Source organism: Xiphophorus maculatus, chromosome 12, assembly GCF_002775205.1.
Source record: "Xiphophorus maculatus strain JP 163 A chromosome 12, X_maculatus-5.0-male, whole genome shotgun sequence".
Lineage (NCBI taxonomy): Eukaryota > Metazoa > Chordata > Actinopteri > Cyprinodontiformes > Poeciliidae > Xiphophorus > Xiphophorus maculatus.
The window spans coordinates 6,193,308-6,209,304 of NC_036454.1; the positions used below are offsets into that span (position 1 = coordinate 6,193,308).

Below are 15,997 nucleotides of genomic sequence, written 5' to 3' on the forward strand. Positions count from 1 at the left end.
TCCTGACAGCTTTGCTACAGAAAGAGCCTCTTTGTGAAAAGATTCAGTTTGTGAATATTTGTTGTAACAATCTGTACAGCCTCTAAAATTAAGCCTTTGTTTTATCTCTGTCTTTGTTGTTTGTGGGACTGAAATAGTTTGTGTCTCAGTGGCAAAAAGAAAATTATTTACAGACAAACACTGCGTAGCTCCCCATCTCTTTTTCTATCTCTGTTCATCCATCTGGTCTTCCTTCATCCACGAACCAATCAGTCATGTTATTTGTCCTACAGTAAATCTGTCCGTCCAACCAATTATCTGTCCATCCAATTTTCTGTTTGTCTATTTAGCTGTCCATCCAAGCATTTCTGTCATCCATACATCTGTTGATGATTGTCACCCAACCATTTGTCCATCTATCCATCCATCCATAGATACAGCCATTCATGGATTCATGTATTTGTCTGTACATCCATCAATCCAGCCATTTAAACCATTCATTCATCTATTCATCCAACTGTTTTTAGCATTCGTCAATGCGTCAAGCCTTCTGTTTGCCTATCAGTTCATCCATCTATTTGACCCTGCATCTGTTCATCCATCCATCCATCCATCCATCCATCCATCCATCCATCCATCCATCCATCCATCCATCCATCCATCCATCCATCCATCCATCCATCCATCCATCCATCCATCCATCATTTAATTTATATGACCAATCATTTATCCATCCTTCCTTCTATCTATCCATCTATTCATATATTATCCTTTCTTCCTTCCTTCATACTTTCCTTCCTTATGTCCTTTATTCATTCATCCATCCATCCATCTTCCTTCCATCCTCAGTTAATTTATTTAACCAATCATTCGTCTTTCCTTCCTTCTTTTCATCCTTCCTTCTTTTGTTCCATCCATCGTATTCAAGTCCTGATAAACAATAGACTTTGGACTTTAAAAGTGTGCTGGAATCCTGATTTTATATTTTATGGAAGCCGCTGATAAATGCCCTTGTCACTGGATGTTTCCTGCTTATGTTCTGGATTTTGAATAAGGGGAGAAAATAACTCCATGTTCTCTTTTTATTTGTGTGTAGACGCCCACGAAAAGATCCTGCAGCACATTATAATTGTTGAGAGAATTCTTCTTCATAAAAAATAAAAATGTATCTGATGTTTCCGCTGTGCTTTAAATCAGCTGAAGCTAACATTTTACTGACCCCTGGTGGAGCCCGGCTGCATTGCCTCAACATGATGCATTTTGTCACCTGCTGTGCGATTGTTGGTGTGTCTGAGAGGTGAGAGGACGGGCTGTAAAATATTACATGTTTTGTTTAGCTGCTTCAGTTTGGCTCTCATCAAATATGTTGGGGAACGGATCCTGAGTAATCCGTTCCTCAAAATGCCAATACGCCTGGTCTAATATTCAGCTGGCACAGTTGCCGCTGAGCAGAACATAGCCTGCATATTAGAAAAGAAACTCCACACTGCGCTTTTGTTTCAAGTCTTTTTTTTTAGCTTCTGTGGGTGTGGCTGAGTTTTTCTAGCCTGCGGAGTTCAGCACAGAGAAAAAGCCCTGCTTTCAACATCTCAGCTGAGTACAATGTGTCTAAATGGGGTCATGAATGCTTCATTTCAGTGTGAAGCACACAGAACAGAATGTGCACTTCCATCTTCTCTTCCTCTTTGTGATTTTTTTTTTAAATTCCCTACCAAGCACAGCTGAGAACTGCATGAAAGCCAAACCAGTGTTAGAAAGACAAAACAACAGTAAAGTGCAACAGAAGCAGTAGTCTGTTAATTTATCTGCTTTTTTTTTTTTTTTTTTAAGTGTTATTAATCTGCTCAATATTTTAAAACTGCAAGGCAATTTTTTTTTCTGGATTTTTATGATGGTTAGAGCTTTTTTGCAACCGATAATGACTAACACCTCATTTCAGCTTTAGTTTTAGTGACAATAAAGCTGAAAAATTCTGACCAAAATTTTTTTTTTTGTTTTTTTTGCTGAAGTAAAAGAGGCAACTGTGATTGTGCTTGCAGCCATTTTTCAGTAAATATCAGAAGCGATGTGCTAACTAGGATTACATGAGGAAAGGATGAGACCAGGCATAAACATGAACCGTTTTCAGGAATGAGTCCGTTAATACTTCTAAAATATTTGTTTTGTCTGATTAATTTGGAGCCAGTGATTTCAAATTGAGCATTGAGTATATTAAAATGTTCTCATATTGTTAATATGCACAATAACAATGTTGCAAAAACTGTTTGGTTGCTGTAAATATTATGGTGTTTAATTTCCAAGTGAAGTGAATTCACATTTTGAATTATTTTTAACCAATCAGATTGATCCTCATTGCTACTGATGCTTCCAGTTAATTTAGATGATTGTATCTTTGTTGTGAAGAGAGACAAATCCGGCATCCAACCCAATGTAGTTTTTACGCCACATTATGACTAATTTGTTTAGGGTTCAGTAATAATTTTTGATTGACTGACTTGTTTCCAGAATTATCCAGATAATCTAAATTTGCATGATGCCAATCTTTGCCATTTCCAATATGTGATTTTATGTGGAAAGACGTAAAATTTCAGACTGCTGCTCTTTTAACCCAAAGCAGTCCTTGCAGACTTGCCTCAGAAAGGAGTTTGTCTCCCTGGTCAGCAACATCACCAGCCTGCCTTCAATTTCCTTTGCAACCAACTGCTGTGCTGCTATTACTGAGTGGCTGAAAGGTACGACTTCACGTTTTAGCTGAGAAAACAATTTTTACAGCAGAACATTGAAGGCTTGAGGCTGCCAAAATTTTAAGTATGTACATCCAGATATATTCAGAAACTTTGCTACGGAGTTGGTCAAAAAAAAAAGTATGGCTTTTTCCACCCTAATATCCTCAGAAAAACCTTTAAAGCTTGAAAGCTGTGTTGAAGTTGTTGTGTCGTCACAGCAACATTTTATGAGGGAGCAAATAAACTGAATGTTTTTCATTTTATCGGGTAGTTTACGATGTAATGTGGGAAACCGAAACACACCAATTGACTTTCTTACATTTCTTCTGATTGGTTTGATCCTTTAATAGCATGCATAACAGAAATGCATCACTTCTAGAAACGTAATAACCTCGCTTTATTGCTTCTAAACATCCCTTTGCAATAATGAAGATGACAGTGGGTGAAATGATTTTTGAACATTTCTAGTGGGGCCAGTGACATAAGATTCACTCTAGATATCAGCAACAACTCAAGCAATCTGCTATGATAAAAAAAAAACATAATTTCGCAATTGCAGTGTTTTTATTTAATAGAAAACTCAATGAAAATGACATGTGAATAAGTTTTGTCATTAATAAACACTTCCTGTTATCTACTTCATCTTTCCTGCCAGTGGTAGCTTTTGTTTGTTGAGCACATGACTCATGATGCAAAACAAAAGTGTTTCCATTGCAGTTCTGCAAAATAAATTAATTTCTTTGTAGTTGAAAAATCACCTCATCTCAGAGCAAAAGCAAAAGTGAGTTTTTTCAAAATTTATGTAATTCAATTTAGCACATTTATTCTTGTAATTCCATTTTGCACAATTTTAAGGTCAATGGAAATGCAGCTTGTGACGCTCACTGGCACATTAGATAGATAAATCTTTATTGTCATTGTCACAAGAACAACAAATCTTTTTAAAGATTCTATGAAACAGTGTCATTGTTTTTAAATTGTTTTTATTGTTTTATACTTGTGCATATGTATTAATTGTTTTTATCTTGTAACCAGGTTGCTATGTATTGCAAATTTTTTGCTCAGGTCCCTCTTGAAAATGAGATCTAGATCTCAATGGGGTTTACCTGGTTAAATAAAGGAATATATATAACGAAATTTAAAAAGTGCCATCAGTCAGTGCATATGCTTAAAAACAAAAAATAACTCTCTCACAATTCACACACAATGTAAGAAATAACAAATAACTGCAAAAAAAAACAAAAAAGATATTAATAAATAAGAATAATTAAATAGTTTAGAAATACAGCAAGCATGTTATATATTTCTAAATACTGACATTGTTTTGACACTGGGATTTTTTTTTGGCTTTCTGTTCCTCTTTTATTCCAGTTTAGCCCATAATTTTAAAAAATGTTCCTTAAAATGTGTTTAAATAACCTGGGTTGTTACCAACATCTGGCTAAGATTTTATTTCACTGGCCATATTAAAACCACTAATGAATTGTTAATGTACTTTGTAGTCCTAAAAGCCCGACAGTCCTCCTCTATCAGATTCAGCCCTACCACCACACCCCTGTAGGAGGCTTGGGCAGGGTTGGGGCACCTTTGACAGAGACGTTGAGGCTAAAAAAGGGGGAGGCCACCTAAATTTAGCTTTGGTGGCTGGAAACCGCAACGGACCGCCCAGAGAGGCGTGAACACACGCCGTTCTTCTAGCGCCACCCCTGGAAGGCATTCGTCTCACACGGCACTTTTATGGATCTTGAGATTTAAACGGGGGTGACAGCGCAGAGAACACCTCATGGGCTAGGTGAGCGCGGGAGGAGGGGTCGCTCGTGCTCGTCTGGAACAGTTTGTGCCTTCGTAGTCATTTTGGGGTCTTGTCAGGTTAGTACTGGACAGCTGCTTTGTAATCCAACACCCAGGTTGACTTTTGGAGGATGCAATCTGTTGTATTGGCCTCAATACTATGCTACTTGTTAGACTCAGTTACGTTTTATGCTGCTTGTTTTTGAGACAGATAGTTATTCTGAAGAACATTTACTGAGTTTGTTATTTACAGGGTTGTTGTAAGTTATTGACAAGTCAAACAAGTCATTGTTTCTGATGTTACCCTTGCTCTTAGAAGATTGAAGTGTGCAGATCTTCATTGGGATTTTTCCCACATGCATGGTACTTTTTAAGAATCACATTCATGTGAATGAATGTCTTGCAAAAGTATTAATTTTCCTTCAACCTTTTCACTCATTACTACAAACTTCAGAGGATTTCATTGAATGTTTTAGATGGATCCACACAGAGTAGTGCATAATTGTGAAGTAATAAGTTGCATGGCATTTAAAAAGTTTTATAAATAAAATATGAAGGGTGGTGAGTGTTTGTATTCAGCTTCACTGAGGCTATACTTTATAGAATCACCTTTTGATAAGAAAATCTGAAGACGGATTTTTGTATTTTTTATTTTTATGTTTTAGCTCAAACTGTCGTGTAAGATGGAGAACATCTATGAACAACAATGTCAAAGTCTTGACATAGAGCTCCAGTTGTATGTTGAACCTTCACATCCGTCTCAATTTTTTTTCAGTCTCCACCAGGTTCTTATACATAATTGTCCTGTTTTTCCTATCATCTCCTCCCATTCAACTCCTGACCCATTTGCTGTATTTCTTGGTTTTTATTATGTTTTTTGGTCGCCAATGTTCTCAAATTAACGTCTAAGGCAGGAGTGGGCAAACTTTTTGCCGTGTTTGCCAAAATTGTGGAACCAAATAGAAAATAACAAAAACTAAAATCAAGCAAATAAAGTAGTTTATATAGGAAAGGGATTTTATTCATTGTAGACCCAGAACATAAAAAGGTTTTTGCTTGTTTGCTGTAGTAAAAGAAAGGCATCTAGTTTTCCAATTTTTTTTTCTTGATCAAACAAGTGTATTCTCTCCTTATTCTCTCTATAAAGAAAGGGCTTGGGTCACTTTCTTTCAAAATGTCTACCATATTTAGCGAAGTTTAATAATTTAGCTTTTCAATAAAGTGCCTGGATGGATGTGGTTCTACCTATTATAAAAGTTTGGTTGTAAAAATACAAATACTTTATGTCATACTTTACATTTTCCATTCTAAGAAAAATGTGTCTGTAATAATTTTACCCTGATTCCACATAGAAAGTCTCCATCTACATCAATCACCTTTACTGAACAGATCAAATTTTTAGTTTTTTTGTCACCAGTATTGAAAGTCATTTTCTCTTTTCCTTCCACTTGAAATTTTTGTTGTACTTTGTGTTGCTCTGTCACATAAAAAATAGAGAAATATACATTGTAGTTTTAAGAAAACGAAGTGAGCAAACAGTATGAGTAATTTTTCTCGTTACTGCAGCCATCACCGTTGTCATCATCAATCTTTTGCTCTCTGGTGAGAATCGTGGTAATGTCACAATAAAACCCCATATGCAGCAGCACCCCAGCTGTAAATCTGAATGAAATTGAGTCATTAACCATGGTAATGATTACCTTTAGTTGCTTCAAGCAAGGAGTTGCTTTAATTTCTCAGTGTGAGGACAAAAATCGGGTCTTTACATGTTTACAAGCCCCCGTTGTGTCGTCTCCGCCGCTCCTTTCGTTATTTCCCGATTGTGTTGTTTCTCTGGTGGAAAACATCCGCCTGCGTTTCATCTCTTGATTTACTTGTGTTTGGTCTCATTCTGTGTGTGCATGTTGTCAGGAAAGAGCTTAGACAACAGCTCACTTAAGGCGCAGTCCAGCACAAGTTCCCAGCCTGATAGCACTCAGGGCTCCTCAGCTGCTGTGCACTGTAAGTCAGCATGGACTGCCAGGTTCAGCCTCTAACATTCTGATCTTATGCCAAAAACAACATTTTTGTTGTTTTTTTTGGGGGGGGGGAGGGTGGTTTTCCATTTGATCCCTGCATGGACTAAAATCATCCACCTGCTGCTATTTACCTCTAAATCCCAGAGTATCCCTGACTTTTGCAAAATTAGATTTTTAGATTTTAGCCTGAGCCTTTTTAAACATTTACTAACAGCATTGAGAAATTAACAAATTAGGGCTGGGCAATAAAGCAGTTTTATTAATTCATCTTTTTTTTTTTTTTATGTTTTAATGTTCTGAAAATCAAGATTTTTTTCTCTTTGTGTTTCCGTAGTTCATGCTGATGTCGACACTCCCAGTGCAGCCATCTTGTTTGACACTCTAATTCAAAGTCTAAATAAATAAAGATAGAATATAAGGGCAGATTATGATTTTTTTTAAATTACCAGAATAAACTTAGAATATTAGGAAAAAAGGGTAGTAATTTTAAGATAACTCCTACATGAAAAAGTTTAATTGAAATTAGAATGTTGATCATCTTATGAAGTTATAGGACAAACTTAATCTTCTAACACACCAGCATCAAATTATAATCAAATTATTATCAGTGGCAGGACTTTGAGCAAATGACAAAGTCTATTTCGAGGAAAATCATACGGACTGAGCTGGTCACTCTGGAATAATTGTTTCTCATTGAAAAATATTGCTTCCTCTTAATTTTAAGAGATTCTTCTGGTAAAATTGCATCTTTATTCTACTAATGACAATATTCTTGTAGTTAAAAGTTCTTGTAGCCCTTTTTTATTTTTTATTTTAGGAAAGAAAGCGAGTAAAGAAATCAGTTAAATTGGATCTGGTAGAAAAAAATTGGAGATTAAATTTTTCAAGCCATATTGCCCAGCCCTAGAACAAATATATTAAATTGCTTTAAATTCAATTTTCTCAAGTCAACCCTCCAGCTGTTTTCTGAATTACTCTTTGGCTCCCTCTCATGGCGTCAAATAAAACAACAATAGCGCTTCTTAATTCTCGTGTTGGTGTTATTTTTCTCACATTTCCAAGCATGGATTTTGTCAGAATGTTATGCAGAAATGTTGTTGATGACAGCTGCTCACGGCGAGGAAGTTTGTGGATTGCGGGGGTCGCTTTGAAATTCAAACGCCTCCATGTTCCTCCCTTCCCAAATTCAGCTGCTGCGAAGTTTGCTGACCTGCTGGGCTCTGTGCGTAGAGGCTCAGGGCCCATCACCGACGGAGAAGGTAGATCCAGCACTCCGCCTCCAGCTGCCCTCTCCGCCCCTTCCCCTCCACACACCCCTGTTGTCCCCATGCAGAGTAAGTGGGCAGGAGTCAAAACAGACTCAGCAGTAAACGACCTCTAAATGAGAGTTATAGTCATTTATCTGGCATCTGCTTTTCCTCTGATACCATGCCAAGATGCTGCATGATGAGAAGCTTGGACAGATTACAGAACAGGGTCAGAACTGATGTGGAACAAGGGAATTGAGAAAGCTGAAATTTAGCGCTGTTATGCTCTACAACGAGATGCATGCAAACTTTGAGCACCAAGATATAGAAGTACTTTTAAATGGCCATAAATAGAACTGCAGGAAAGAGATTTAAAAAGCTGCACAAAAACATTGCATAGTTACAGGATGTCCTCAATAAAACAGTCATTAAAAATAATGGAAAATAGCCAAAACAAGATACAATATTTCACAAAAGTTACTCTAGTGTTCAGTATAAATCTAAGAAAAGGCAGTAATTTTTAACCCCCAGAAATAAATAATAACCTTTATAAGTCTAATGACAACCCCAATAAAGGTGCAAAAAGACCAAGAGCAAAGTTTTTTTTAAAACAGAAAAATACCAAATGTGAAAATATGTCAAAAGACAATTTATGTAAACTGTGAAGTCTTGTTAATTTGAAAACTAGAGAAAAAATACTAAATGTAATTACAAAATAACACATTTTCTATGAAGCTGTTAATAAAGTAACTTTTGTAACTCTGTTGCTAACATCGCTCTTCTTCAAAACTATATACAGCATATATATATATATATATACATATATATATTAAAGAAACAAAGTAAAAGTTTATTTAAGCTTCTCATTTAAGTCTAGTTCCATAAATTACATTAAATCACATAGCAAATTAACTCTTTCTATTAAAAAATACAAATTCTTGTTTTAATCCACCCAAAAATGAGGATTTTAAATGAAATAATGTCGGCGTGTCAGAAACTATTAACATATTTGATGAAATAACCTAATTTGTGAAAGTGCCAAAACAGCTTTTAAATTGACTTGAAATTTACCCATTGCTTCATTTTTCTGATCTTCTTCATGTTTTTTTCCCATCTTATTGTTTGTAATTTGTTCTGTATTCCTCTATCATTCTATCCATCCATCCGTCCATCCTGGACCCCCTCAGTGTCCCGGCTCACAGACCTGGTAAGCAGCGTCCGCAGGGTGCCGCCGCCCGCTGCACCCGACGGCGACGCCACCTCGGCGCCGGCCCCCGTCACCAAGCCGGCCCCTCCACCTGCACACACCACTCCCCCACCTCCCTCCCACTCCCCCTCCAGCCCCTCTTTGTCCTCATCCCAGAGTGAGTACTAAGCCCACAGCAAACCCCGCCCCTCTTGCTGCATGGTGGCCAATCAGAGGCTGTGATCAGATGACTTTGGACTTCAGTTTGGGATTGATGCTAACATCTGGATAAACAGAAGCATGTTCTGCAAAGTGAAGTGGATCATGTTGATCTAAATGCAGAGGGTTTATTTTTATGTTTTTGAGCCTCATTAAACCTCGTTGATGCTCTGCTGGTAGATTACTGCTGACTGCAGGTGGCTGCTTTAACTTGTATTTCAATACAGGAGGTGACATTGCTTGTGACGATACTGGACAATGTGCCACGTTCGCGCGCGTGTGTGTGTGTGTGTGTGCGCGCGCGCGTGTGTGTGTGCTCTCTTAATAAACTAAACTGTTTGTTCAGGATCAACATCTGGAAGTTGCTGAGATTTTCCTTGTTTACTTTAGAGCTGCATCTAATTATTATTTTAGTAATCGGTTATTCTGTCGATTAATCGGGGAAACAAATTATTTTAAAATGTTTTGCAGATTTTTCATTTAACCACTTAAGCTTATTTTAAATATTAGAATTACATTAAAAGATGCAAATAAACAAATAATTCAGTTCTTTTTTAAAATAATTACCTACAATTTAACAGCAGCATTTCTTTACTGAATGTTTTATCATTTGAAGCAAAAGGTGCATCTGTAGCTAAAAAAACATCAACATGTGAAAAAATCAGCCTTTCCTGCTTGATGTAATATCAATACAGTGTAGGACTATTCTATTGATTATTATTGTCTTAATCGATTAATAATTGGACAGCAAAAGCTGCATAAAGGAGAGTCTCTTTGTACAGATTTTGAACCAAGTGAAGCAAAAACTGCAACACTTGAGCAGTTCTGGGTAAAACAGATAAAGTTTTCATCTTAAATGAAAAATGTATTTATTTTGCATATTTTGGCTTAATTACTGTACGGACGATGTTGTTCTTTCAGCAAATGGCTTTTTTTTGAGTCTGTAGACTCCAGTCAACAATTAATTGATTACTAGATTAGTTAATGATTATTTCAATGATTGATTAATCATTTAATTCCCACTTTGTCTTTTAATTAATTCTGTAAAATAAAGTAACTGCTTTGTGTGGAGTCCTGGCCGCCCTTGCCAGAGCATTTGTTTGGTTGTATTTAAATGACTAAACTAACTTGCCTCCTTCAGTCCAGCTCATGTTGTTGGTTACCTTTATTTTTACGTATTTCTTCTGTTTTCTGCAGCGCGCAAACAAGAAATCATCAAGATCACCGAACAGCTGATCGAGGCCATCAACAATGGAGACTTTGACGCTTACGCGTGAGTCTGGGATCTCTTGAATGTTTTGTGTCATTTGAATAATTTGGGATCTTGAAAACAAGCCCTGCTGTTCTGTTGTCAGTAAGATCTGCGATCCTGGGTTGACTTCGTTTGAGCCGGAGGCGTTGGGAAACCTGGTAGAGGGCATGGATTTCCACAGATTCTACTTTGAGAACCGTAAGATATAAACATTTGTTTCCCTAAGACTCCTCTATTCCTATATTTAGTCCACTTTCTCTAAGATCTAAGATTCCCTCAGATCATTTCTCAGATGTGAATTATGGTAATTAGAATAATATATGATGTGATTGCCTTCCAAGGTCAGTGGAACCAGTTGAAGTTAAAAATGCCACTAGAGAAGTTTTGGGTAAAACAGATTTACAAACAAAGATTTTCTTTTGTCTTAAATGCAAAATGTATATTTATTTTATAGTTTAGATTTAATTGCTACTCTGTGTTTTTTCAGCAATTGGCCTTTTTTTGAGTCTGTATTCTTCAGTTAACAGTGAATTGATTACTAAATTATTTCAATAATCAATTTATTACAATTAATCTGATTAATTGTTTCATAGCTAATTGGATTCTCTTTAACAGGGGTGTCCAAAGCGAAGCCTGAGGGCCATTTGTGGCCATTGGATTAGTTTTGTGTGGCCCCTGATTGCAATTTAAGAAAAGCACAAATTTGGCCCTCGAAGACATTTTGTCTTTTTTTTTCCCGTGGCAAGTTTACAGTATATCTTCTTAAACAGAAAATGTAACATAAATAAAAGTAATTTTTTTTTTGCTAGCCTTTTTTGTGCTTTTGTTTACAATTTCACACAACATAGATAAAGTACATTGAAGGCTGTTATTGTTACGCAAAAATGAGAAAACCTTCCAGGAGCATAAATCCGTTTCCAAGACACTGTAGATCTCTTTTTATCTCCATTCTCTTCTTCTATTGAATAATCTAAAATAAGTAATGTCTTTTTGTAAATCAGTTTTGGCTAAGAACAACAAGCCCATCCACACCACCATCCTGAACCCCCACGTCCACCTGATCGGCGAGGACGCCGCCTGCATCGCGTACATCCGGCTCACTCAGTTTGTCGACAACCAGGGCCAGCCGCGCTCCAGCCAGTCGGAGGAAACGCGTGTCTGGCATCGCAGAGACAGCAAGTGGCAGAACATCCACTTCCACTGCTCAGGCGCGCCAGCTGCGCCTCTCCAGTGAGGTACGAGTCAGCCAACTGGGCAACACGGCAGCAGATGGCCGCCTCACTCACAGCATGTTTCAAAAGTCTCACTGGAAGAAAATTATTAGAGTTTCTTCAAATGTATCGGAAACTTTTATAAAGATTTGTAAAAAAAAACTTCAAATAAACATATTTTTTTATTCAGTAGTTTAATCTTACACTGAAAATGTTTGGAAAAAAACCCCAACTTGAATCTGAAACATAGTTTTGAACTGTTTTTCAGTTTCAAATCTTTTTTTGTCTCAATTTTGTCTTCTATTTCAAAATCATTTGTCAGTTTCAAATCTTTTCAGTTCCAATAATTTTTCTCAGATTAATTTTTTTTCACTTTATGAGCCCAATTTAGCTCCAAATCCATTTAAATCCTTCATTTGTTTGATCATAACACATTGAACTAATCATGATGAACGAATTATTAAAATAATTGTTAATTGTATTTTAGGCAATAACATTTTTATTTTATCATTTTAAAAAGTAATCAAATTATTTATTTATTTACAATGTTATGTATTTCTAATTTTGTATAAAAAGACTTAAATGACTAAATTAAAAAAATGCAGAAATTGGCCATTTTTAAAAATGTGATTCAATCCTTAATCGCCAAAACAATTGATTGCTAAAGTAATTGTTAGTTATTGCCATAATACTTAAAACCCAGGGAAGCAAAAATTCATGAATTAGAAGTTGTTAAAAACTCTGATTAACTTTAAAAAGCACAGCATAAATGGAATTAAATGCTTTAGGTACTTTTATTTTAACAGCATCATTTGGGATTGCAGTTGTAACCCATGTGTCATTTTCTAATAAAAACAAGTCAGTTTAAGATTTGACATTATCCCGATGCAGTAAAAAAAAAAGGTTTCTTTCAAGGCTTTTTGAACAATTTCACCAGGAAGGCCAATAAATGTGGCTGCTGCATTGGGTGCTGGTTTGTCTGTGTTAAAAGTTTGATACCATGGAAACACCCTTGATTAGACGCTAAAGACCTTCAAACTTTGGAAGGACAACTGTTTGTCTCCAGTGGCTGGAAGAGAGAGAAGGACACAAAAACACCAGGACAGGTCTGCAGTAATGTCCTTGTTTATCTTTAAAAAGTGTTTGCATGACACTTTTTTAAAATCTCATAAAAGCAAGAAAGTGATACTACATCTGCAGAAGGCCATGCCTGTAATTTTTTTGTTATGTAGGATGTTTTCTACACCTATTTTTCCTCTATAAAATGTGACTGAACTGCTTGGAATAATTTTAATATAAATGCAAATTAATGGTGGACAATATGGATTTAAAGTTTTATCACTAATAATTTGATATTGGACGATAAATTGCCCCAGAAGTTATTGCGATATATGATAATATTGTTGTTTTGAGACTGTTTTTACGTAACACAATGGTAATGGCACAATAATGCCAAAACACATTCTCAAAGATCAGTGAACTTTCAATTCTAAATTCATTTAGCAGTGGAACTGGGAGGCATTTTAAATATCCAAAATAAATAAATAAAATAACAGAAACAACAAATAAAATGAATTATGAAGTCTCTGTAAACAAAATTGACCTTAAAAAAGGGCTAGTTGAGACCAAAGCATGAGGCTGAAGACTTTTACCATGCAGCTTTTGACAGAAAGAGAGAAAAGAGAAAAACAATAAATCATGCAAGTGAAAATGATTGAATTTGTTGTAATTTATTTATTGCTTATTGCGACAGACCTATTCATTTATAATTAGCTTCTTTAGGACACAAGTCACATAAAGAAGTGAAATCTGAATCATTAAACTGTACACAATACCTGGATTTAATTATATATTCTAATTTATTGACATTTTGTGATACTTTAATTGAAAAAAGTAAATAAAAAAAAGTGGGGGGGGGGTAAAACTAACAACTTTGGGGGATTTCAACACCTTTAATTGGAATTAATGCTGATAATAAATCAAAAAATGTTATTAATAGAGTTGTCACAATAAATGATAAAAGATTCAATAAATATCCATCCTAATACAAATGATTACAACAACAACCAAAATGTGAAGAAATAAAGACTTAATTTTGCTTATCCAAATCACTCTTTAGCAAGTCCTATCTGTGTTTTTAACTTGGACAAAGCTTAGAGTGTAAAACCTGTGATTGCATCAGTCGTCTGTTCTCCTTTTCAGGGCTGAATTCTGTAGTTGTGTCTGTCAGGAATGATCTGCTGGAGAGAAAAGAGGAAGAGAAAGGGAACACATCCAGTGTTGACTTGGAGGACATGGCTCGTCACGCCTCAACAATCAAATCCCTCTCTCACTGGACTCCATCCCCCAGCATGCACCTCTGCTTCTACAACTGTGACCCTGCCTCCGTCTGCATCCACAAAATAAGCTTCTGACAACCTTCGCTCCACATCTTCTTTTTCTTCTTCTTCTTTTTCCCTTGTGCTTCTTCTTCTTCTTCTCTCCAGCTCACTGGGTGTTTGATTCGGGGTGTGGCGCCCCCTACCTGCGGTCTCTCTCCCACCCCCACAATATTTTTGTGACCCTCTCTTGTCCTCCTGTGAATCCGCACCTGTGTGACATAAACACTGCACTGGAAATACAGTATGTAAAGTTTTAAGTAAAATCTATAATTATCATTACTATATTATGATTATTATTGTTACACATTTGCAATTGTATATGTAATTTGTATAATTCAGATTTCTTGATGCCAGTGGTTTTTAGAGTTGAAGGAACTTTTTTTGTTTTATCTTTTTAAGGAAGCATGTTTTATTCCCCATAGTAACAGTGACTGTTTTCTTGTTTTTTTATTATTATTATTATTGTTGCTGTTAAGTGGAAAAGGTTTATTGGCCATTTTTATAATTTGCTTCTTCTACGTTAGCTATAATACTGCACTTGAAGTCATGGCTGAAACGTCGGTTTTAGTATTTTTACTTTTATCGTTTGGTCATTTTTTGTTGCTTTTTGGATGGGACGTTTCTGAACGTAGAGTGTGATTATACAGCAGGGGTCAGAAGTTTACATACAGTCAAGGATGGGATTAGGTTTAGGCTGCAAGAGGTTAATTTACTTTCTTCTGTGTGGAATGGGTAAAAAAAACATCACTTTTATCATTTTAAAAAGCAAGAACTGGGCACACAAGTTTGATTTTACTGTGGATTTTCCCTTATAACAATAAATCATGCAACAAATTCAAATTTATGCACTAATATTTGGTAAATATTAGTTTACAAGCCCCACTAATATTAGGTAAAGCAAGTTGCCTCTCCACCAAAACATTAAGCTTCTGGCTCCATATTTGACCAATCTTCTTACCGGTTTACTTAAATTGGTTTGTTTGGTCTGTCTGTTCAAAACTGAATTTTTGTTGGGTATTTAAGTCTTCTTTTTTTTAATAATTACCGAAACTTTGTGCAATGCATCGGTAACACTGGCAGCAAAACTGCCACCAACATGCATGCCAGATGGTCCAGTGTACTTGGGTTTGAAACAATATGAGAGTTTAAGTGGCTAGATTATATTATAGTTTTGCCCTCTACACAGAGAGAAAATCTGCAATTAATTCAAACTTCTTTTCAAAAGTCCATCTGGTTGTTTGTTAAAAGTGAGGGAGCTGGGGGAAAAAACAGCGTAAATAAACCAATAACTGATGAAAGTAGGTAAACTTATGACCAGATCTGTACAGGATGTGTTGGTGAGCGCGGTCATGCTAGGTAGCGACGTAGCATTCACAGTCTACTCCAGGTAACTGAGCACAATCAGAGGAACCTGCAGTTGTTTCTTAGCTGCACTGCGAAAACACAAAACCTGATCAAGTTGTCTAGTTTCCAATGCACAAATCTTTAAACGCTTCAAAATAAGACAAAACCAACTTATAAGTAACTTTTATTTTTTCATATTGATAGAAATTACTACTTGCAGATTTTCACTTATAACAAGACATTTTTCTCATGTAATAAGTGAAATTATCAGTCAAGTTTATTTGTGTTGCATATTTAATCAACAAGGCAGGTCAAAGTGCTTCACATCATAAAACACAAAATTAATTCAATCACCAATTGAGAAAGTAGTAACAAACATTACATTTTGTCAAGTGCCATTATCAATACACATCAAATATGTTTATTATGGAGCACTGATTTAAATGAACTCAGTGTTTCAGCTGTTTTGCAGTTTTCTGAAAGTTTGTTCTAGATTTGTGGTGCATAGAATATAAATGCTGCTTTTCCATGTTTGGTCCTAGTACTTTTTCATTTGCAATTGACTTAAAATAAATTCTTATCTTCCTAAAATGTTGCTTAGAAGTTAGTGTTGTCTTATTTCAAGGGTACTGAGATATTTTCA

At 35.9% G+C, this 15,997-nt stretch overlaps 1 protein-coding gene across 37 annotated transcripts in view; it reads left to right on the forward strand.

The window, feature by feature from the left end:
• The window catches only part of LOC102220084 (calcium/calmodulin-dependent protein kinase type II subunit beta), a 79,386-nt gene extending 63,589 nt beyond the window's left edge, over nucleotides 1–15,797 (forward strand). For 19 of the 37 annotated variants that reach the window (XM_023343079.1, XM_023343078.1, XM_023343066.1 and 16 more), the window contains 4 exons: nucleotides 10,364–10,439; nucleotides 10,522–10,616; nucleotides 11,420–11,653; nucleotides 13,832–15,797. In XM_023343079.1, the coding sequence (XP_023198847.1) occupies nucleotides 10,364–10,439; nucleotides 10,522–10,616; nucleotides 11,420–11,652 (404 nt within the window). In that variant the 3' untranslated portion in view covers nucleotide 11,653; nucleotides 13,832–15,797. Of the gene's footprint in view, nucleotides 1–6,407; nucleotides 6,498–7,704; nucleotides 7,849–8,948; nucleotides 9,126–10,363; nucleotides 10,440–10,521; nucleotides 10,617–11,419; nucleotides 11,654–13,831 lie in introns of all 37 variants that reach the window. The other 18 variants (XM_023343043.1, XM_023343053.1, XM_023343049.1 and 15 more) reach the window with 1 other exon arrangement.
• The last annotated feature ends 200 nt before the right edge of the window (nucleotides 15,798–15,997 follow it).